Source organism: Phoenix dactylifera, chromosome 9 (genome assembly GCF_051530095.1).
Source record: "Phoenix dactylifera cultivar Ajwa chromosome 9, Ajwa_hap1_PhDact_Kaust_v1.1, whole genome shotgun sequence".
Lineage (NCBI taxonomy): Eukaryota > Viridiplantae > Streptophyta > Magnoliopsida > Arecales > Arecaceae > Phoenix > Phoenix dactylifera.
Window position 1 is genome coordinate 6,035,964 of NC_143198.1, and position 25,241 is coordinate 6,061,204.

The window sequence follows — 25,241 nt, forward strand, 5'->3', positions numbered from 1 at the left end:
ATGTCAATACGACCCAGCACGGAACAATACAGAGCCGTTACAACTCGTGGTATCGAGCAACCGATCCAAGGACTGATATCGACACAGCAATCCTTGGTAGAGACATTAGTACTGGTACCCAAAAAAGAAAATCAAGGCATCAGTAGATAGTAAATGGGCTAGATGATGTCCTTCTATACTAGAAATAATGTTGATTGTCTTTCTATTTATATCTAGTAAAATAATAAAAAAAATTTATTCACATTGCCGAGCAAGCTAAAGAGTAATTTTTTATTCAATAGAGTGTCATATTCTTGCTATTATTCATTAATTTTTATTATTAACAAATAATTAATAATAGTCACTATAACAGCCATCTAGGGTAAAACAAATAATTGTTATTATTTTCATTATAAGAATAAGCAACAATTTAGAGAGACCTCCAATTTGAGACATTGGTGTTATGAATCCATTCAGGCGATAAAAGCGCATAATTGTTGGGAGGGTATACCATTCATTCAAGCTAACATCTCTAAAGTAAATTTATTCCACGATCATAGATCACATTATCAACCAGTTAAGAACTTGAGATTAGATATTTAGAATAAGATTTATATAATTTCACAAATATTCTTCTACCTCCCAATGGTTCTCTTTGCCTTTCTAGCTCTAATACATTGTGCAGATAAAAATACAAAACTACTCTATGGCATGGAATGCTATAGTCCCGTCTCGATGCATAGGAACCAAGATATCAAAATCTCAGCCAATACATAGAAATCAAGTTATCATGATTTCAACTGTATAGTATAACCAAGATTAGCGACAATTATATATTGCTTTTAGGATTCATTTATTTAAAAATTATTTAAGTAATAAAATACTGATTGAAAATCACAACTGATATATTGATATTATTTCAGTTGACATCTCATGGTATATCAGTTTATATTGGCTGAGATTTTGTACATATCATAACCCCCGCCCCCCCCCCCCCCCCCCCTCTCCTCATCAACGGAACTGGAAGTATTTTGCCAGTTTCAAAAGAACAACCAATATTCAAAGAAAAAAAAAACATAAAAATGTAAAAGGGTAGGCCATTGCCTCCTTCGGTTAGTTCCACCTATGCCCACATCAGTTCTATCACCATTCTCTAGTGAACTACGGTATTACCTTCCGAAATCTAATTTTTGATTCGATGGCTTTGAATAAATCACTTTGTCTAAAATAAATCATGTACAATGTGACATAAGAAGCCTCTGTTCGGCGCAAGTATATCCATCTTGCTCATGTTCTCTTGGTTTGAACTACAAAAAATGAGAAGAAAAACATGAGGCACAACAAACTATTCAAGCAGTGGTAACGGGCGTGTCAGATTGGGATCCCCATTCAGTCCAAGATCCATCATAGATTGGAACATCAGTCTTTCCCATCCGATAAAGACCCTGAAATAAAATGAACGAGTTATTTCATTCCTTGTAGAAAGCACCAAAACTAAGACTACCGTGAAAATTAAAAAGAAAAAAAATCTTACCAAGGCAAGTATGCAAGCAGTTACACCAGTACCACAAGAAGTGACCACGGGGCGATCTAAAGAGATACCTACAACAAGGTTGGGTTTTGGTAGCAATTGTTAAAAAAAAAAAGTACCGTATTACCCAAGGATATGGAATTTCTTTAAGTACAAATATTGCCATTGGTTAAGAGATGCACTAGACAATATTTATGAGCAAAAGATGCACACACTTATGCTTGAATAGAATGTCCAAAAAGTTTCAGGCCATCAAATTACAGGCGCTTATCTGAGTAGAGTTAGTGGGTCACTCATTTATTGGTTGCCATTCACAAATTTAATAAAGGCTATGAAGAACATCTTGGTATAATGTAGTTAATAACTCTGCCTTGATATTTCGAGTGAGAATGACAAAAAGGAGGACGGTTAAGTGATATTTCTAATTTTGTTCAATTAATACAGTTGTGATAAGATAGGTTGAAACTATAGTGATTAAAAAGATAACTACATAACTAGCTTTGGCAGAGAAGTTTCTAGTGCTGTAAATAGAAGGGTCCATCTCATGTCTCTGGTGCAATCACCAGGAGACTTTACCCAGGATAGATCGAACCATCATGCTGTCTAACTTAAAAGAGAGGAAATTCAATAGATCTGCAATCAAGACTTTAACAAACTAATTGTGAGTCCTTTCCACAGTCCATTAGTATTTAAAATTAGATGGATCTAAAAAATTTATGTAGCTGCAGCCTGCACAGAATGAGTAATCTCCAGATTTTTAATGACAGTACAATCACAAAAAATATTTTCTCATGTGGAAAATGTGTCTGGTGCACATATATCATGTCATGCAAGATGCTTTTTTTCGTTAAGTCAATATGTAAAAAGGCATAGACTTGGATAACCATCTATAGAAAATTATGTTTAGATATGAAGAGATTAGCTCTAACCTGCTTGCTCAAATCTTTTAGTAAGTTCACCTGCAGGCAAGAGCATCTGCGAATTATCCAGCATCTGCAATAAGGTAAAAGAAAGCATGATTATGAACTGGAAGCTATTGAATTTGCAAATAGTAGAAAGCCAGGAGAAGACCTCATTTTATGGATTATAGTCCAAAATGCCCCAATTAGCTGTCGTGGCCACCATGGAGGTAATCCAAGTTCATTTAGACACAACAAGTTCTTAATCGCTAGGGGAGAGCAGCAACGAGTGTCTAAATATCTCCACATATCACTAACTAAAACACAGCTTCTCAGAGAGAAGAGAGAGATACGCTCCTTTTTCTCACAAAAAAGAAAAATTATTCAAGATTCAGGCCTAGTAATTCTTCATTCTTTGAGCCTCTACTACATTAGGCTGCATGTCACTTTACCAATTGAGTGTCCAAATTTTTATTTATTAGAATCTATCTCTAAACATTGTAGAGATCATCTTTCTTCTTAATCGGATCGGAGCATAGATTGTAAGAGTTTTTCTGATTTCTTTCAGAAATTCCTAAATATAAAAGATGTAAAGCTTGAGATATGCCTGAACTATAAAATGGATGAATGGAGAATAAAAAGCATACAAACAATAAGACGTTTTGACTTTATGAACTCCAATAACAGACTTGCCAGTTTTATTATTTGAAATTTATCAATGATAAGTAATTAAAAAACCACAGAAATTATATAAAGTGGACCTATACATAATTTAATATGTAAATAACATAATCAAATTGGATATTATGATCCAAAGAATGTATAGTCCATCATATGGATCTACATGTTGTGATGCCAAATTGATCCTGGTCCAAGGATGGGATACAGATCTTAGGGCTATCTTGAACCGGATCATCAGATCTCGATCATAAATCATAAGGTTTTAACAACAATGGCATGTTTCACTTATATTCAAAACTAATTTCTCTCTCTCTCTCTGTCAAATCCCATAATTTTCAATTGACTTGTGCATAGTTTCCATTATAAAAGAATCTTTAGCATCTACTAGCTAAACAATCTCACCATTATATATAATTAAATATCCCTTTTAACTATGCCATGTTGCCAACAAGAGTAGAGCCTCAAGAGGGTGGTATACCAGTACTAATATAGGTTCTACTCACACAACTCTTAATATCTTCTGTCATTCATGATCAGCAATAACAGAATTTCTTCACAAGGTTAAATAGGAAATTGTAATACCTGTCAAACGCACAATGAAATTTGTGTAGGCCCCAACAGGAATGAATCAAGATGTATATTTACATGTGCAGGACAAAGCAGGTTAAGTTTACAAAGTTGTTGATTTAATTTAAATTTAGGTTCCATCCACATTAATTACAGGCATCAGCACAAAATACACTACTTTCATGTGTTCAACTTGAAACTTAAAATTGGTATGTGAATAGTTAGCTTAATCAAACCATTTATTGACATATCTCTATGTTGCAGCTGTTCCAAGCACATGCATCACGAGCATCCCAAACCTTACGCATATGTAGCTAACATTTAGAAAGTTTTCATGAGTAAATCAAAGCAGTCCATCTATTTGCTATCTGCATGAGGCCCACAATAATCAGATGTCTCACAACCGACACCCTTACCTATCAGAATCATCCCCCACAGGTCTTTTCTTATTTGCTTTAATTATTCAAACTTTAAAGGATAATTGTCAAAGCAATTTCTGACACTCCCCAAGAGGTCATGTCCAGATGCATGAAACAAGAATCGGTTCCTTCCAAAGATGGGCATGTAAATAGTTACTTAGGAAATCGATGCAGTTTCCTACCTGACCAAAAGGAATGCATTTGCTGCCAGGCACATGACCACTTCTAATTCCCTTCCGTGGCTCCAGAGCTATGCCATCAAACCTGAGATACAACCAGGCATCTTTATAAAACCAACAAGGTTTGAAATATGCAGGACATGAAAAATGGAAATAAAAGAATGCACCACCAGTACAAGAACTGAAATGTGTGAAGACCAAAACATTGCCTGGCATGAAGAGACATGCATGGTATTTTGGGTCAAATTCAAGTTTCTTTTTTTGTCTTTTATGCCAAAGTTTAAAAACATCGGCAGATACATCAAGACCTAAAGATGCAACATTGACAACTGAAAATGATACAGATTGCTATTTCCTCGTTGAGACTAAAGCATCTTGCTTTCCTCTTAAACGACTTGTGCCTAATCTATGAAATTTCTTCTGCTAGCTACCCACAGCTGCTCCACATAACTGGAAGACATGCATAAGGCTTTCTTCACTCATATGTTAACAAAACCAATCATCATCATTTTTTAATTAGAAAAAAAATGAAAAAAAGTTCATAGAATATATTGATAAATCAAATTTACAACCCATCAATGCATGTTCTTCGAACCTCGATGTTAAAATTGATATTAAAGTGAAAGCAAATCCAAGGGGTGTTACACATTGATGGCAATCAATTTTGCAAAGCAAATAGGCTCCCAGTTAGTGTTCAAGTGTCACATGCCCTCCAAATATCAAATGTAAAGAAAAATGCAACGTGTAATAACTCTCCTGGAACAAGTGATAATGAGATTCAATGAATAAGAAGAAGACGATGGTTTTCTAGGTTGCTTCATTCTGCTGAAAATGAGAGAAGAAGAAATCTCTATGCTAAGTTAGCAGTTGGCATCCATCTCTCCCGTGTCCTATTCTCTTATGCCCTAATTGAGAGAAGAGAAAAGAGAGACAGAGTCAAGGTGGGAGGGAAATGGAGGTTATGGAGAAGCACTAATAACAAGACATGAGGAGCAGAACACTAGCAGCAACACACTTGTGGAATAGCAGAAGCATCCAGTGTCAATATGTCGGTGTTTTAACCCCCTATTTTTCCTTCTTCATTTGTTGATCATTTGTGCTTTTTCCCTTTATTCATCTCTAGCATGACTAGAGACCGTCTTTCTATTTGGATGTCGGAATTTCTCACCCATGTGTATCAGATGATGGGTAGGGTTAAATCCTCCTTAAGTTCTTTTTTCCCTGGAGTGGGTTTTCTACACATGTTTTCCTTGTTGTGGTGCATTTTTCAATATTGCTACATTCATTTTTTTCATGTTGTTCCATTTACTTTCTTGAATAATAGAATTTTTAATCCATTGCTGGCTTGCTGCATTTATATGTCCAGGATAATATGAATTTGCTGCATTTATCTCTAGTAATTTTTATATATTTTTCTGATTTACTATATTTATCTCCAGCAAAATAATGAATTCTCTCCAATTTTTTTAGTATTACAACAATTCTGAGCTGATTCCACATGAAGATTAGGGTATTGCAACCAATATTTAACAATTTCTTGGTGTTGCAAAGAATTTTGAGTTGATTACATGTAGAGACTAACGGTCTTATATCTGACAAGGCCAAAGCTTTATCTCATATGCATAGTGAAATAATTTTTAATTACCTTCATACATTACTTAATTCAGTCTAGCTACTTCATGAGTTTTATTCAACTTGGAAAAAATGATGGCTCTATCTTATGTCCTAAGCATATCTTTGTTGGTGGAAGGCTCCCCCCGTTTGTAGGGTATACCAGATTTTATCCATCAAGTATGCATATATTATGTAATTGCCAACACGGCACCCTAGAAGCACACAAACTGATAAAAAAAATATGGTGCTGTTTTGGCTTGTTCTTATTTTTAGGTACAAAGAGTCCTTCCAACCTCTGAATTGGATACGGACTTTCATAGAATCTATCATTCTATACCACTGCTTTGCATATACATACGAACGTTCCTCTTTCAAAACTCAGGTGACACTGTGTCAAATAAACTGAACATACTTTCTTAAGGAGACAGTTATGAATATGAATAATTTTTGTAGAATGATGATTGCTCAAGTATGGCCGAGAAGGAACTAAGAGACACGCAAACTTAAACATCATTTGCTAGGACAGTATATAAAAGGAAAGTTTCAGCAAAAAGGTTTCCAAAAAGTAGTGAGAAGGTGGTAAGTGGCACCCCAAACTCTAGAGGAGTTGAACGCTTGACCTTCAATAAGAACCCTTGAAGAAAGAGAATCCATAAAGCCAAGCATAAACATACGAGAGACTGTTCTTCATGTTTACAGTTACTAGTAACATCAACTTACCATAAGCATGACCAACAAGTCTTACCTAACTTATTTGGGTCCGCTTCATGAATCCTTGATTTCTTCATTTGAAGGATATAATTCTTGTGCTTAAAAATTTTATGCCTTTAAAAATTTTCAGTTTCTTTTATACCTTTAAAAATTTTCTTGGATTTTCCTTTCTTCTTTTCCATAATCATTCCATACAAATTTGAGCCCCTCTCCTTATCATGATGCTCTTTGGTGCGCCAACAACTATATCACCTCAATTGTTTCCATCACTGTCCTGTACTGTCAGCTTCTAATTTGCTTTGATTCATGGTTCTATGTTTCAATGTTAACCTTTAAAGATTGCACTAAGAGGATCTAGTTTTGAAGGTTATGGATGACACCTTCAATTCGATGGATAAAAGAAGATACATCAAGAGATGACAATAACAGAGGTCAAGCACTCATAGGGACCCAGTTCTCCCTAACTTGTGTTATAGACAACTTAACTTTCTTGGTCCGAGGATGTATCTATGCCACCTTGCCACATCTTATCTCCACAACTTATTTAAAAATCACTACTTGCGTAGCTTCAATGAGGTCAGAGGTCCTTTCATTATTCGAAAAGCAGACATGAACTAATTGCTAAAATCATTTGATCTAGCCAATATCAAGTTTGCTTTTGCAAAGAGGATTTATGTACATTCAGATGGAAAAGACAAATTCAATTAATTATATGTCTTTATTTGCTTCTAGGATGAAAAGAACTATGGTTTTATTTTTCATTCTTTCTTTTGGATAAGTAAAGCATTTCAATCAAGAAAAGTTATGAGTAGTTAGTATATACATTACAGACTTCATATTCTTTATAAAATTACATATATATATCATGGAAGAATAAGATTATAATTGGTATCAATATATAACCATAGGTATAGAGAATATTTTGCCATTAATTTATACTTCATATATTTTTAATGAAGTGGAAAAACTTGAGCGAGATCAACTATAACCATACAGAACAACTTAGATGCATATATGAAAAAAGTTTATATCTTTCAACTATGGAGGAGCATAAAATATAGAACAATAGATATGATATCATTCACTTACCTAGGCTTTGATCGAGCATCTATATGTTGATGTGTTTGAGCATCAATGTTTTGTTTAATCTGAAACAGACAAGTCATTTGATTTATTCATTTAAAAAAAAAAGACCATGAGAAAAATTAAGTTACAAAACCAATTACCATGAACCCAGAATTCATCAAAACTAAATAAATAAATAAATAAAACCTCATATAGTTCTCTTTTCATAGTCATGTATAAATTTGGAATTCAAAATTCAAGCAGTCAAAGCATCAGTGCCTCACAAATATCTATTAGCAACAAAACTGATATACCCCGGGCGCACACACATATGTAGTAATACAAGCAATCAAATCAGAGTACCGCAAACATTTCATGCAGAAAATTAGAAACCTCTTATAACATTAATAAATATTATTTCATTATATTATAGTTATATATAATATTTGTTATATATAAGTTATACTATTATATTATAATAATAATAATATGAATCTCTATAATATAAATAAGTACAATTATCATAAAGTAATGATATTATTATATGATTATTACAATATTATCCTAATAATTATTATAGTAATTGCATTAATCGAAAATTAGTTGAAACAATGATAGTTATACTATTATTAGAATAATAGATATGTTTGTAGCATGAGTTATTATGATAATTACATAATATTATTATGATACAAATTATTTGATATAATGATTAGATATATTATGATGATAAGAACACACATATATTTTATAACTCATATGATAATAATTAACAATTATTATAGCATAGTTACTATAATATAATTATGATTACTATGATAATATTATATATAGAATATAATATGAGTCATGGTGATATAATAATAGCATTATTAGTATACTCTAATCCTAACAATAATAGTTATATTGTTAAACGATTATTATATTAACTATTACAATAACATACTGTTATAAATTATTTATATTATAAATGATATGCATTACTATAATTATAATTTATATTTTATAGCAGATATTATTAAAATAAATAACTGATATTTAGTATATTAATATTATATAATATGGAAATGTAATCTAATCTAGGCTGTTAAGAGGGTGCGAGGATGCAAGATGGACGGGATAGGATTTGCAACTTAAGATGCCATTGGTACCAAGGCGTTTTTAACCAATACATGATGCAACTTGGAGGCTTTTTATGCAATGAAAATTGCAAGTAGCAATTGAATTGCAAGCAACCAAACAAATATATTCGCTGCAGGTAAACAAGCAGTTCCTTAAACCAATGCCGTGGTCAAATGGGCAAAATGGTAAAACCCAAATAATGGCAATAAATATATTACAATCTAAGCTGATCTTCATCAAAGAAAAAGAGGCTTAAAAAGGGCGAAAGGAAATAACGACACTAGATAAAGAAGAGATAAAACAAAAAGTACAGCTTGATCATACTTAAGTTCAGCATTCACATAATGCATGCCTGAAGTCCTAGGAAACAACTTGAACACTATCGGTCTCTTAGTTTAACCCAATAAAAAAATAACTTAATACAATAAAAGGAAATTCCTAAATTAGCCTTCGTAAGTAAACCTACCGCATCACACAATTTTGATGCTTAAACTCTACGGAACCTAGAGCTGGATAATTTCTTTTTCAGAGAGAATGAAAAAGAAATGAAGATTATCTATTTCTAACCTTGCTTTGTTCAAGAAAACTGATATACATTTTAGTATGACAAAAAAGAGATTGGTAACTAGGCAGATAGGCACACAACCAATCTAGCTCTAACAATTTTCGACCCTTGTCATTTTTTAGTCAGAGTATTTGGAAGCAACTCAGTAAGGAATAAGGATTGATGATAATAACAAAGCATCAAAATGGTCAAGTAGAAATATAAACAGCTTATCTCATGCCAACCTCTTTAGCATGACTAATTCATCCCTGAAGACCCATGCTGCCACTTCTTTGTATGCTTATGTCTAAATTCTGCCATAACGTTACTGAAAGCCTCACACCTAATAGTCCACTGGATGCCCTCAGATCCATTTCATGGAAAATCATTCATATCTAGATAATACAAAGAGATGGTGCCACAATGAGCATAAATGAATTATTCTCAAACTAACCATAATTCAGCTCAAAAGTACAGCTGAAGCAAAAAAGTAAGAAGTGCTCAGTTTAGCTTCACAAAATATTGAGAATGTTCTTTACTTAAAAAACAGAAGAATGATGCCAATTGCAAGATAATTTCCTTTTGATCTTCTCAATTAAATAGCCACCAGCTTGTCCTTATCTCAAAGAAAACTATGCACCTTCTCCTCCATAAGTTCCACATCAACACCCCAGAAACAAGTTTTGACAAGAATCATTGCAAAGCTATACAATAAGGCATTGCATGCCCAACAATGTCAGAGGGAAAAGGAAAAAGAAATAGATCGAACATATCCCGCCACCTATGAATAAGTGACAACTTATGTCTTCACCACGCAAACATATGGCACAAAAGTGGCACAAAAATCCATATCATATTGCATTTCTGCAAATACTCACAGCTCAAAATTATTAGATACTGAGAAATAAAATAAACTTTAACTGGTGCCTCATCACTACAGACATCAGCATTGAGATAATCTAGAAAAGAATAATGCAAATCCCATATTACCAACTCTTGTCTTCTTTCTTTCTCTAGACTCTTTCCAAATCTAGGGGAATAAAAAGTTGCTTATTATTTCAGATGCTGAAAACTTAATAATGTACCCTACTTTTGGCTCAAGTTGCCTTAACAAGGTATCTCTGCACCAATTCATAGACAAAGAGGGTTCACGTTAAATTGAAGGATGGCTGTAGAAAATTCTAATATTTTATTTAACCACAATTTGATCGGTGAAGTAAATCGTATATAGATGGACCAAGGCTCTTCATTGTAAGTTAATATTTTGAGAAGAAGAAATTTATCGAAGTTGCATCACTTCAAAATGCAACCTGATAAAATTGTCCACTAGCAAATTCAGGAAGAATGTCATATCGAGAGAGAATTAAGTAGATCTATCTATAGAAACCCAAAGCCAAAGTGTAATATCTCTACCCAAATATAAGTTATTTTATTATCTGTATCAGTTTCAAAGAAATTAATTTCACCTTTTCATTAATTGAATACTTTCACTTATAGCAAGCACCTATCGTCAACAAAGAGATGAGCCACTAATGATATCTACTTCAGAAGCAGGTAAGCAATATACACTATCCTAACCTGTTCAAGCATCCACACAAGATGAGGCTGGAACTTTGCTTCAAATGTAGCAGGGCCAACCTGCAAAAAAGAGTACTTCCTGAGCAGATATATATTCTACTGGTTCTGTAAGAAAATGACCCAGATATATACAGAGAGCTGATATCAATTATTTCAGCAAGTCAGAAGCTTATGGTGGCAATGAATGTCGTGATATCTAACCATAGCTATGGGTCAGTGGTAGTTCCAAATATTGAACTGTTTGAATAAGTACACCTGCATTGACAATTAGCAATAGTCCAATAGCTTACTAAATACCAAATTGACATTTTTAAAAGGTTAAGAAAGTTAAATTTCCATTGCTTCTGTTTCTAATTTAATCAAGTTTGCACATTCTCTGTCCAATCCATTATTCATCCACACACAGATGACTTGAGAAGCTGACAAAACTCTGTTAGTTAAGTAATTTCATATACGAAGTGTAAAAGATAAAACATATAGTAAACAGATGTCTATCACCTCACCTCCGCAAGCCACTTTCCACGTGTCTCCATCCTTTAAACAAAGGGAAATGTGTAGGAAGTTTTTCCAGTTAAATACAAACTAGAAAAGATAGGTTAATTAATCAACGATCATTCTAGTATATAATTGGTCATGTCAGAAGTCAAGGAGCAAAGGAATGTGAATGCCAAACCCACAAGTCCTCATGTAATAGCATACAAAAGGTCGCAATTTTAGGGAAAAGATAGGTGCATGTTCGATAGAGGGTGAGCATTGGCACAATGGTAAGATTGCTACATTGTGACCTGGAGGTCATAAGTTTGAAACATCGAAACAATCTCTTCGCACCTGAAGGTAAGGCTCCAAAAATTAGACCCTCCTTACACCCGCAATGGCGGGAGACTCATGCATTGGGCCACCCTTTTTATTGGTGCATGTTCAATAATGCAAACCTATCATTACAATACATAATTGCATTTGGAACCAAATAAAGTGATCCACACCAACAAAATTAATTTCATCATAATACTCCATTAATATATTATAGAGAAGTACACATACCAGCTGTCCATGATAAACCTTTTCAACTGCTTCCCTAGCTGCACTTGCTTTCAATATGGCATCTCCAGATGCACTAGATTCAACGTCAAATCCAGAAGCACGCCACTCTGGTAAGCCACCATCCAACACCCAAACCTTATCATGTCCAAAGACTCGGAACATCCTATTTGGCAATCATAAGAAATGAACTTGTTAGGGGAAAAAGCCTACTTCCAATAAATTGAAATAATGCATTAAAATTGTGTCCATGTGAGAGACAAAGCAATCAGAGGGTTTTTTTTGATAGAGAGGGAGGAGAAGCACGGTTAAGAAAGATGAGACAAAAGATTACAATGTCCATACAAAATGAGCGTCTCACACCTAGAACCCGAGTAACAAATGATCAAATCAATTTTGGAGAAGCTCCAAACGTCTCCACAGGATTATTCAGAATATGTCCGTTGTCTATCTAAATAGTATTGTACAACATTGGTGAGACATTCTAAGAAGTTTGCCGAATTTGTGAAGCAACAAAACAACCTGTCGACAGCTGTAAAATAATGCATGTCACTAAGATCAACCTTAAAAATACCCCTTGATAATTACATCATCATAACTAGTAATATCTATCTCTAGAATCAAGCCCTTAATCCGATTCGGCGTCCAACTACCTGTACATCAAGCTTTATAGGACTCCATTTTGTAATGTGAGACTATTGAATCAGAAAAGCATTTTAAAAATCAGCTTACTGGCATTCTCTTCTACTATTGAACACAGAACAATGAAGGGTCATCAGAGTTTTATTATAGCAACAAATTGATAATCAGACCCCAACAATCTTCCAAAGAATCATGGTCATATAGTCCTTTTCTGCACTGGAGATATATCTCTCCCCATTCTACTATAAGCACAGGTCATTACCCATGATGATGATGGTGTCGCATAATGTACTGAAGCCATCAAAGTCTTACCAGAATTATAGGAAACTCATGTAATTCCCTTGGCAGTTGATCATAGCAGTGCTCATTTGCAATCCTATTCACTTGCATTTCCCTTTACATCATCATTTTCGGAAGCAATGTCCTTGCCAATTGAACAAGGACTTCTCAGTCGGGCTACGTGTAAAGTAGATATAAATAAAAAATAAGAGGGAATATGCAGAAAAGATTCCTTCTATCAAAATTTATTCCCATGTTGCCCTTATAACAAAGTTTACAAGTCCAAAAAAAAAAATCATAAGTCATAAGCTTAACTGAAAGTCAATATTCTCAACAAAGATTGCAATAGAGAGAATAAAAATATTGCGAACAAACAGAGAACTTAGAATAAAAAATTAGAAAAAGACAAAAGAATGGAAAGAAAATGAAAAGGACAAGAAACAAGGAAGACGGATAGGAAGGAAAAAAAATGGAAGGATTTGTTAAATGACAAGAAAGGAGAGGATGTAGAAGAAGAAGGAAAAAATAAAAAAGGATTTCAAATGCTGAGAGAAGAAAAAGAGGAAGAAAAAGGAGATGAAAAGCAAGAAGTGGATGCCTTAGGAAAAAACAAAAAAAACAAAAAGATCATTGGGCCTTTGGACAGTTGGATGGTTTCCTATAGGCTATCGAAGGGTCACTGATAGTCGAACAGCTGTTGGAAGGTAGGTGCACAGTTGGATGGATGGGCAGCCAGCTGTGGATGGTTGCTCCTTCTAGCTTAATGGGGAGGGAGGCATCTCTAGGGTTGAGTGGGGAGATAGATGAAATAAGGAAAATGATAGCAAAACTATGAGGGCTATAGGTGCATTGTTGGATGGATGGGCAGCCAGCTATGGAGGATTGCTCCTGCTAGCTTACGGGGAGAGAGGCATCTCTAGGGTTGAGTGGGGAGGTAGATAATATAAGGAAAACAATAACACAACTATATTAGCTTCATTCTCAATTTTTTTTAAATCAGTTTATTTGTCTCACAAGAGTGAACATAATATAAAACAAGAATGTAGAATTTTTTTTAAAAAAAGAACGTAACTATCAATGTATATTTTAATGAACTAATGTCTACATGGTCTAGCCCCTCTAAGTGCTTACGTGGACCATATAGGCACTAGGCACCAGTTTTGACAACAATGCATAACACAGATACATTGATATATTAATAGATCGACATGAATCCAAATATTTATTTTATTTTTTTATTTTCCTAATGAAGGTATTATATCCACGTTAAAATGTTAAGTTAAAAATAGGCAAAAAATGCAGTCATTATCATGTTCAAGAAATCTTCATCAACTAAAGTTAGCCATTAGCCTCATCCTCTTTTATTGTTAGTAAGAGACAGCTTTGTTAGTTTCTAGTAAATAGTGAAAAATTGTGGGTGTTTTTTGGCTCTTCGCTGCATATTACTGAGTGACTGAGTCCCCAATTTGGTCATAAATTTCGCATATGCTTTTGCACATATTCTTTTCTTCATTGTTCTAAACTCCGAACATTTTCTCAACATTCTTTCAAAGTTAGGCATATTCAAATGTTTTTTTTCTCATCATCACAAAACCTAGCGATATGGCTATCCTACGAGTAGTGTATCAATTAAATTATCCTAATGGAAAGACTGAGAGTATTGGTAATTAGATAGAATGTCTGAAAGCACCAAGAAGCTGAGAAGGAAAAACTTTAGTATTAAACCAATTTCCTATATTTCTTCATATATTAGGTGTAAAAAGATTGTCCTAAGTTTGCTTTAAGGACTTTCTCAAGTTTATGCAGATATTATAAAGCTGTACTCTAGATAAAATTTCTGAAATACATCAATGATGGATTTTTTAGCAGCATTGGCATCATCAAGTTATCAGATATAAACAAAGTTCCTTAACTAAAATAAAGACATAGTAATTACTACATCAAGCAAATAGCTTACCACCATACACGAGCTGCACTGAATATACCCTTTCCGTCATAAACAATTACCCCATCTTTGTTATAGATTCCAAGAGCAGAAACAGCAGCAGCAAAAGCTTCTTCTGACGGCAACATGTGCGGCAACTGATTCAAATTGCTTGCATTAATTGTTGGTCATGTTCAAAAGTCAAAATTCAAGAAAAGGAAGATATAAATGATAAATCAAACTAATGAATATTCACTGAAAAACAATTCTAGCAAAACATACCAAAAATAGATAAGCATGATTCCATCTTTGGCATGATTATAATATACATTGCAAGTGTTTGACATGATACTAGAGGCTCCACTACATGAATCTTTTTTTCTTGAGAACTCACTACATGAATCTTATTCACATGTAACCTTCTTATTTGCTCCTGCTAATTATGATTTTTGCACCCATCTTTTATAGTATGATGGATTGTCCCCAGCAACCAATTACTGTACCCTCTCATTAATCAAACTGTAGATCCTTAAAATTAAACTGTTCAATAATGAGGTTGAGCAAATTGGGGACCAACAAAGAAATATATACTGTGGCATGCAGAACTTTTTGTCTCATTCAAATGTTGCTGGGAACAATTATAGATCTTGATGCCAGCAGGAAGTAATATGTTTAACTCAAGACAAAAACCCATAAAACAAAACGAGCTATGAATGATGATGGCAAAGTCAATATCTAGAATGAGGAGAAAAAATCCGGCTTAGAAGAAACATGTAACTAAGAGACCCATGAATTATCCCAACAGTTTAACTGGCACAATCAACATGATTGCTTGGATCTTGTATTAAAAATGAGTACATTAATAAATAATATGGTTGATTCATTGTTCATATGCAATAAATTTAAATTCTTATAGCCTGATAAAGATAACAAGGTAGGATGTTTGAGGGCTCTACACTGGTGTGATATAGCGCTAAATAAACACTGGAAATAGGATATAGCTGTCCTTTATTTCCAAATAGTGCCAATGTTCAAGGTCTCTATTTTTTTAAAAAAAATAAACCACATGTTTCTCTTTAAATTATTTATAGCATACATTTCAAATCATCAGCAGGATTATAAACAAATATTTTTGATATTTAGATTGCCCATTCTGCAAGTTATTCTAGAGGATATAATGTTAACAAATGAAGCTAAATAAGGTGTCCACCTAGATCAGATTTATGAAGCAGGGCCTTAAGCATAGATGCTTTACATTTACATCATTATGTGTAAGAAACATATTATATGATGAGTCCTTGACCATTATAGTTAAAATGAGCGGAATTGGGCATTTGATTTGAAATGAAGTATGTGAGATTCTCCAAAGTCCAAACATTGTTCTTTATCACCTTGGCTTTATAGAAATACATAGAGAGATAGTTCATGTAGATGAACCTCTTAAGCATTACATGATTGAGGAAAATATTTTGAGATGGATATGAGACAGCTAGACTGTATTTAATCAAAATGTTGGGCAATGGCAAGGGAACATAAGCATAAGATGAGTACAGCAAAGACAAGGGAGTTAGGTGGACCTATGTTAGAACCAAGGATGCTAAAAATGGAAATCAGTACCTCATTAAAAGCATAGGAGCGAGTTACTGGGATTTGATAAGACTGCAAAGTAAAACATCTAGAACTTCTTTCATGGTTAAAATATGTATTATGTATTTTTAATATATTATTTGTTCAATCCTACTTCATCGCCCTAATAGAGGCTAAAATAAGGTACATCTGAGATGACAGCCTGCACAATGCAAGGTAAAAACAACAGAGTAGGCCCAACTTAAGTGTCCTTGAAGAAGGAGGATCTAAGGGAGAAGGTTGTCAACAGATTTGAACTTTGAAGATGCTCTTCAAATTTAGCCTACTGCAGATAAATGACTTCAGGCTTCTTGCTCGTGATTCCATTCATGTTACTAGACCTTAACACAGAAAGATAAATTAAAAAGAACTCAAAAAAGAATTACTAGATTTAGTTAGTAGTGCGTCATTTTATCTTTTTCTAGTTTCAAGTTTGCATTAGTTACTGAAAATTCTATAGATGATGTAACAAGAGCTTGGTGCATCTATATAAACAAGGAAGTTGAAGAAAATAAGAGCAAATTCTGCAAGATGCAAATTCAATAAGAGAAAAGATTTAGAATATCAAGGTAACTGTCAATAAATTGTAAACAATTGTTAAGAGAAAAACTCCCAAAACTTGATGCTCCTTGTTTGATCAAACTATAATATCGCATATCAATTGCGTTCCAAGATATTAAGGATAAAAACAAGACAAGTAAGTTCATCCCACCTTAGACGTTCGATCTGATATTCCATCAACATCAAAGAATAAGGCACCAGGAATGTGAGCCACCTGAATTACAAGAAAAAAAGAGAGCATTATTACTACAAAACAAGCAAGAAAAGAAACAAATTTGATAAAGGAATTTGCTCAAAACATGGTCTATCGTACCAGTCCGTACCGGTCCGGCCTGGGACCGGTACCGGATCAGCGTGGAATCCGGTATCGGTAGTTTATTGTTGGAGAACCGGTACGGAACCGGTTCAAACCGGTACGGACCGATTCGGACTGGTACGGGACCGATATGTACCGGTCCGGGCTGCCACCAGTACGCCGACCGGTACCGGTACGGCGGACCTTGGCTCAAAATGTATTCTTCTACACAGAAAGCTGATCATGGAAAATAATTCTAAATTGAATGAAATGCGTACAACTTAAATCCTCACAGTGCCTCAAGTTAGGGCTCCCACATGCTCATGTAGTGAATAGTGCTGTGCTCAGATGTTTATTTAAGACCAAGTAAGGTTTGTTAAACAACCATCCAATAAAGTGTTGAGTGATGGTTTGTGTGCTTGAACTCTAAGCCTCCTTCCTACTGTATATAATGAGCAAGCTGAGATATAATAACAATACAGGCTAGGACCAGCGCATTATCTAAGTTCCACACGGCCACCATCGTATTGTGGACCAGAAAAAGTAATAGATTGTTAAATGCCTTCCACCATCAGATACTGTTATTCATTTTAACACTTCACATATTTGGTTAGTCCCGTCTTTATCTCTAGTCATTCCTACTATAAAACAATCTTTGCTATTTAAATTTTCTCATATCATGTCCATGTCTCTTTAGTGAACAAGATAAAATAAATTGCAGTAATCTGATGACACTCCATCAAATTGGCAAGCCTAGAATCACTTGACATCACCTAAATGGGTTGAAGGTAGGTAAAAGCTACAATGATGGATTATTTAGGTGAGTGATAAGCAAATTTGGCATTTGGTTATGAACTTCACCATTCAAATATGAGCTTTAATCTAGCTGGTACCTTTAAAATGATTAAAGAAATGAATCTATCAACTGGAGATGATGAACATTTGATTGATGCCTTTATTCAGCATATGAACAAGATATAAGAAAAATTCTTGGATAGAGCAGAAATCCCATTATTATTATTGACTTATTTGAGAGCTGAACTAATAAACAGGAAAGTCGTTTAGTGCCTTGCTACATAGAAAGACCTCAAAGACTCAACATGGTTCTGTCATAGAACGGTATGGACAATAGGACTGTAGATATTACTTAAATGGTTAGTTTAATAGCATGTTGTCAAGCTGTGAGAACAATAAACTGCATTTTTTATCATGCATCAGCCCATAAAAGAGTCATACTATAGGATTCTTTTGTTTGACTGCATCAACTATGTGCACCACCCCTCAATTTAGCTCCTGAGAACTTGTCAGATTTCTCCTCTCACTTAGTTGAGCAGCCGACAAAATGGCTGCAACTAATGATCCAATCAAGAAATCCTTCCAAGCCCATGCTACTGTGGAATTCTGCCATTTTAAACTTCAAGCCACTTTCAGCCTCCCAAAGATTTGTTGCATGCAAGCCAATGGACTTCCAATAGTGGAGAGTCTCCACAATGCCTGAAAAACTGCCTAACTGCCCCTTGCATGCAATACTGAATTCAGTTGGGCTTGGAAGTTGCTCTGTGGCTCACCTTCATATTGCTTGACACACTTCTTGCTGTCCTCAGGCTTCAGAAACAGCATGCAAAAAGACTCTTACTTTTTCCAAAAGGAATGAAATCTTTTAGTTACTACTGATAATTCTGTGAAAAAACAGGATTTTAAATACCAATACCGAACTCCAAACTGTTTTTCCAATAGAACAGTATGATACCAGTCGGTACTAGTTCGAAATACCAACTTTATGTACCGAAACTAATAGCATTAAAAAGAATGAAAAACCATTAATAACAGCCAATATGACCGGCATGGTACCGTTGGAATGCATTGGTCCAGATTGGTACAGCCGATGTGTACCGAGACAGATGGTTTCAATGTCTCGATACCATCACCGGTGTCAATTCCAAGTAAAAATGTCAAGATACTGATGGTACTATCCCGTTCCAGTGTTTTATGAATCCATGGCGAAAAGCACAACATTGACTTCCAAACAGGAAACCAAGAAATGGTTGTCCGAGGTTAACAGGTTGCTTATCATTGCAAAATAAAAGTTAATTTTGAAATTGGCTAACTCGTATTGGCTTAACATCAATGTTTAAATAGTTTGAGCCTGAGTCTAATTCATAATTGTTCGGCAATAAGCTCGAGTCCCATTTGTACTTGCATCAAGTTAGGTCATGTTTATTAGACCCACTTCATGTTCAATGGCCTAATATCAAGACTGGTTCAACATTAAGTTGGAGTCATTTTTTGAGACATCAAACATGGTTTGAGTTTTGATAGACTTGCACTTGGTTGAATAGCTAACATTCGCCAAGCGTCCTTACAGGTTTACCTTCTGAAAATTTCACAAGATTTCATGATAGCATCACAAGATAAGAAGACAAGATGGACTTAAATTATAAAAGAGATGATGTCCAGGGAAAGGATATGCCCGCCTAAGAAGATATCAATTTAAATTAAAAGATGTCAAAATGGCTTATATGACAACATGGAGGAAAAGGATAGGAGTAGCCAAGCATATCCTTTCCCTAAATGTCATCTATTTCATAACTTAAGTCCATCTAGTCTTCTCCATCTTAGGATGCCACCATGCAATCAAGTCGAACTTTCAAAAGCTAAACCTATTAGGACTATTAGAGTTGGTGAATGTTAGCTATGGACACAAGTCCAAGCCTATCAAGACTCAAACCAAATTTAATGTCTCAAACATAGCTTGAACTGAGTCTTAGATCAATCTTAATATCGGGCCATTGAACATGAACTTGGCCCAATAAACATGAACGAGCTCGATATAGGTATAAGCTGGAATCTAGCTCATTGCCAAACATGAACTGGACTCGAGCTTAGACCGTTTAAACATTGATGTTGAGCCAATATGGGTTAGCAAAATTTAAAATGTGTTTATTCCGCAACATTTATCCCACCATCTGGATGTGCCAGTCTATGTGTTTTAGGTGACTTGTATGGATAATTATCTGTCATGTCATGAAGATGGAAGCTAACCAACCTTAGCTCAATTAGTTGGCAGCCTTCTCCACTTAAGATAGGTCAAGGGTCTGAAACCTGGGGGTGGTATCCCCAGAGCATTTCTCCAAAAAAAAAAGAAAGAAAAGAAAAGAAAAAGACAAGAAGATTGTAGATTTCATTTGCATCATCTAATATTGATGATGGATTTGAGAATGGATTTAAATCTCATCAAAAATTTTGCAACATTTCTAATACCTGCATCTCTAGGTAGCCATGCTACTGTTTCACACTTTCAAATTAATGTAGTGCCCTGGAGCCAGTTCTCGCATTCATAGATTTTCATCATCTTGATTAGGAGTTGATGAAAGAGTTTCCATTATAGGATCAATAGCGCTAATACCAACTAATGCAATCTCAGGAGATGTAAGGACTGCTTTCAAGGGTTTTTTCCCTAAATAAAAAGTTGAACCTGGTATAATCTGGAGAATTGATCATAGGAAAACTTCACCAGAAAGAGAACGTTTTCAAGGTAGTAATGAGAAGAGGAAGATGGAAGTAGAAAAGAGAAGAGAGCATCAAAGAGCCTCCAAGAGGAGAAGAATGTACACCAAATATCTCCAAATATCTTCTTGTCAGAACATCATGTCATTACATCTTAACAAACGATCAACATAACTAGACCCTAATCAGACAAAATTAAACCATCATATCTACATAATAAATTGGCAGCCTCTATGGTTTGCGGGAAAGAGATGAGGTAGGCAAAAGGGGTACACAAGTGCCCAAGTAAGAAGAGGCATTTATTCCTTTCTCTCTCTTCCATTTTCCCTTTAGCCAGCATCCCTAGAGGGACCAGATCTTATTGATTTGATGGCATGGCATTTTATTACTTAAGTTGCTGCATCCTCCGTCTGATCTAAGCTCCCCCAAACTAAAGATTAGATCATCCAATATACACTGTTCAAATAACAAGAGCAGTATAATTGAAAATGAAAGCCTAAATAACTGAAACAAGAGCTAAATTCAATCATCTAGGACTGCAGGTTTCAGCATTCATGAAATTTAATGAAGTTGTCTGCTGGATATCATATTGCTTCATCTTGAACCTAAATTAATATGTGATTGGGATCTATGATTTCCATGATTCAAACTAATATTTGACCCCAATGGATCCAGAATTAGCATTTGGTTGGGTTTCAATTAGCAAAGACTAGACTTCACTTAACCAACTTCAGGTGCTAACAATCACCTTCATATCCTTGAACCAAACCTTTAACTGAACTAGTAACGTTCTTTTGTTCTGCATCAATCACTACATCTCAAGCTTGTTAGACCTATTAACAATAATTAAAGCAAGTTGTATCTGAAAACAATTTTTAGTTGATTTTTCAATACTCGGTCATGCTTAGCCGTGAATATAAAAAGCTATCCAAATAAACAGTTATACTTAATTTGGAAGTCATATGGGATGTATATCTGGGAATATATATATATATATATATATATATATATATATATATATATATATATATATATATATATCTTAGAATTTGCTTATCATGCAAATGATGACCATAAACGTTACCAACATGCATCATGTCATCTACCAAGGGTTAAAATCTTATTTAACAAGCTTTACTTTATAGAATATGCAACAAAACTTCATAGACCACTAAAAATCATCTGAAGATATACAAATAACATACTGCAAAAAGACCTGATATTCTTGGAATGGATTTCTTTGCTCATCTGGCATGTACCATGAAGCATCTACAACCTGGCAAAAGGAAACAGTAAAAAAGATGTGAGGATCACAGAGGAAAAAGAATAAAAAAAAATAGTATTTATGTCAACATGAACTCTAAAGTCAACTACGAAAGGTCAGTGAAAATAATGAGCCAAAGTACAACTAGCTACACAATTGGCCACATTAGAACCACAGGAACCAGCAAACTTTCAATACTTCCATGACATAATATATGATAGTTCAAAAGGACAAATGCATATAATACTTTACCAATAATTTGAACTCTCACTGTTTTAGAAATATTGCCTAGGCAATGCATTGCATTTATCTATCTGAAATTGATATGTAAGTGCATGCAAACAAATTCACCCTTTAAAGTGCTTAAATACATACAGAAACCAAAAAAAAAAAAAGAATCCTAGAGGACAGTCCAATGATTTCATGGTTTGTCAGAATATTAATAACCGAGATATGTCTTGCAAAAAAAAGCAAGTGAACAACAAAAAAGTACATCTCATAGTAGAGTTAGAATGACAGAATAATAGGATATGCAATCTCCTTTTCTGATTAGATTATTATATCCAGAAAGAGAGAGATTGTTCTTTCTGCCAGTAATTAACATTTGCACATGTACCCTCTTTAACAGGTACACCAATGCAACAATCCCAATAGAGAACAGAACTACTGAAGATGATTGTTGCTGCAACTAACACTTGTCTGATTCCAGTGACATAAAATAAAAGGAATATGAATTCATTGAGTGGTCATTAGTGCTCTAAAATGGTTGGAGGGGGGTTAACGCATGTCTTATTAGATGGACTACAATGGGTTAAGATAAAGACTTCCAAGAAACAGTCACAATAAAAATGAGTACAATCTCGAATAATCAAAGTTTTTGTCAAAGCTTTTCTAGGAAACCGAACCAATAATATGTTTACTAGCCTATGATGTATCTGCACCAAATTGTAATCCCTTCATGATAGTCAGAAACCAAGTAAATTCAGAAAACAAATAATAAAGGATGCTTTAGAAGGAATTCCAAAAAGTTTAAAAGCTTCTAAAAGCATTAAGCGAGATGCGTAAAGGATTATGCAAAACATGAATTAACGGCAAGGATAAAATTAAAGTTAAGAAAACATCACATTGTTTTGGGTAACTTATGAACTATCCAAAAGATGCCAGCAGTATAGAAAATGCTTCTCACATAATAATGATTAATTGATTATTTAAACCATTAATTAGAAGATCAAATAGTAACTAGAAATTTTCCAAACTTCAAACTCATCCATGTCAGTTAATTAACAGAAAAAAACTACATTTTGAACATTAAATATTTATAGGCAACTGGCTGAACAGTGATTATCTATATATAGTAGTAACAAAAAATTGTGTCACTAAGGGTCTGTTTGCATTGAACTCGGCAGGATCAGTTTCTAATGGATTGTGATCCCATTGTATTGTCATCCCCAGCATCTTTTGTCCACTGTTTACCAGAAGAATATCCCACATGAAAACTAGAGTCCTGTGGAGAAGTGCTCCAATCACATTTCTTTCAACATGGGTGTCAAAAACATTTCATGCAAGCCCCTCTACCTCTCCGTAGCATAGCTTCGTTTGATTGTGATCTTGAAGGTATACTATTTTATACAATAGATTTAATCTAAAAGTTGTACGAAATTTTGTCTAAAATTTGCAGTTTTGTTAAAACTTTAGTCGTGCTCTCCATGACCATTTGGTTTGTTTAAGTAAAGTTTAATACTATTGCTATCTTTGTATCCATTTGATCAACTACAATAGTCACAACTCAAGATTTGATTAAGACCATGTCTCGCATCATGGCACAATGCCATCTCTCGAATAAATCCAAGCATTGTCATACCTTCTCTCTTTAAGAACAAAGGCTGTTGATACTATTAGATGGGCATCACAAGGATAAGCTACCCGAAATTTGAATCCCCCTAATAATTTTTGGGGTATATGAAATCCATTCCACCATTCTTAATTCCTTTATCTCTTTAAAACAGTGTGATGATCATGTAATATGATCAAAGCTTCATTCAATCATTCACAGATCACGTAAAGTTTAAAAAATTACAACACTACATATTACAAATTCAAAGATTAATATACAATAAAAATGCAGTGAAACAATCTCCACCCTAGGAAGACGGCGTACCTTCAAAAATAGATTTAATAAGAACTCATTGGTGATTACTTAGCATCAAGAGAGCTTCTAACTTATAAACAAACCAGTGGAAAGTACAACGCACCTTAACATCAGGCTCTCTAAGATTAGCATGAAGCCATTCAGCAGAAACAACAGGTTCATTATGAGCTTTAGAATGAATTGCGGATGTGATGATTCTTGCACTTGGTGAAGTAGTTGCATCACAGCGAATAAATCCAAAATTTGGGGCAGCAAAAGAAGGCAAATTTGTACCACCATAAGATGCTCTCCTCTGCAGAATATTTAAATAAAAAAAATCGAAAAGCAAAATCTGTCAGCTAGAAAGATAGCAAGAAAGCCAAAACTTTTCCTGAAGAGGATCACATGATTACTAAAACTCATCTCTCCATCTAAACCCTCATTAAAAAAATTACAAAAGCCAAAAATCCAAAAGAAAACAATTTGCAATCAGAAACGGCACTATAGCATTTGTAGCATTTGTCTTACAACAGATGCACGTAAATTACCAATATACGAATTAAGGGTATCCAATAATAGAAAACTAGCCACAGAAGTGGAACAAAAGAATTTAAATCCAAAATCATCAAAGTTCCAAGAAATATCACTGATCTATCGTAAGAACGCCCAAAAATCTAAACACTATCATGCATTTATTAGAAGGTAGAGAACCCAATATCAAGAAACGAGATCAGATACCGCCAAAAATCAATTAAATCCGGAAACCCCACAAAAAAGATATGAAAAAGATCGGATTTTTCGCATTAAGTGAAGCAAAAGAAGCAATCCTTCCTTGGTAAACGAATTGTAGATCCGTCTTGAATCCTGGGTAACGAAAGCCGCAGAACGGATCGATCGAAGCCCGGCGAAGGCTCTCGGCAAGAGGGTCGACCCCATCGTTGGAGAGAAGAATAAGGGAAGAGTGGTTTGAGGTTTGGATTTAGTAGAGACAGAAAGCTTCGGCCATTGCCGCCGGGATCGAATAGCAGCGATGGGTTTTTCGTTTGGAGGGACGTGCGAGAGAAAGTCTTCCGAAAACCCCACTTGGT

At 34.6% G+C, this 25,241-nt stretch overlaps 1 protein-coding gene across 1 annotated transcript; it reads right to left on the reverse strand.

The window, feature by feature from the left end:
• Window positions 1–1,148: 1,148 nt before the first annotated feature.
• Window positions 1,149–25,241, reverse strand: LOC103705425 (thiosulfate/3-mercaptopyruvate sulfurtransferase 2-like). Its single transcript, XM_008789132.5, has 12 exons — window positions 24,985–25,241; window positions 24,278–24,466; window positions 21,978–22,037; window positions 17,111–17,173; window positions 14,806–14,930; window positions 11,931–12,093; window positions 10,890–10,949; window positions 7,670–7,728; window positions 4,259–4,340; window positions 2,440–2,503; window positions 1,514–1,581; window positions 1,149–1,424 (listed from the first exon to the last, which is right to left on the reverse strand). Exons 1-12 carry the CDS (start codon window positions 25,087–25,089, stop codon window positions 1,329–1,331), a joined length of 1,134 nt encoding a protein of 377 aa, XP_008787354.1. The 5' UTR covers window positions 25,090–25,241; the 3' UTR covers window positions 1,149–1,328.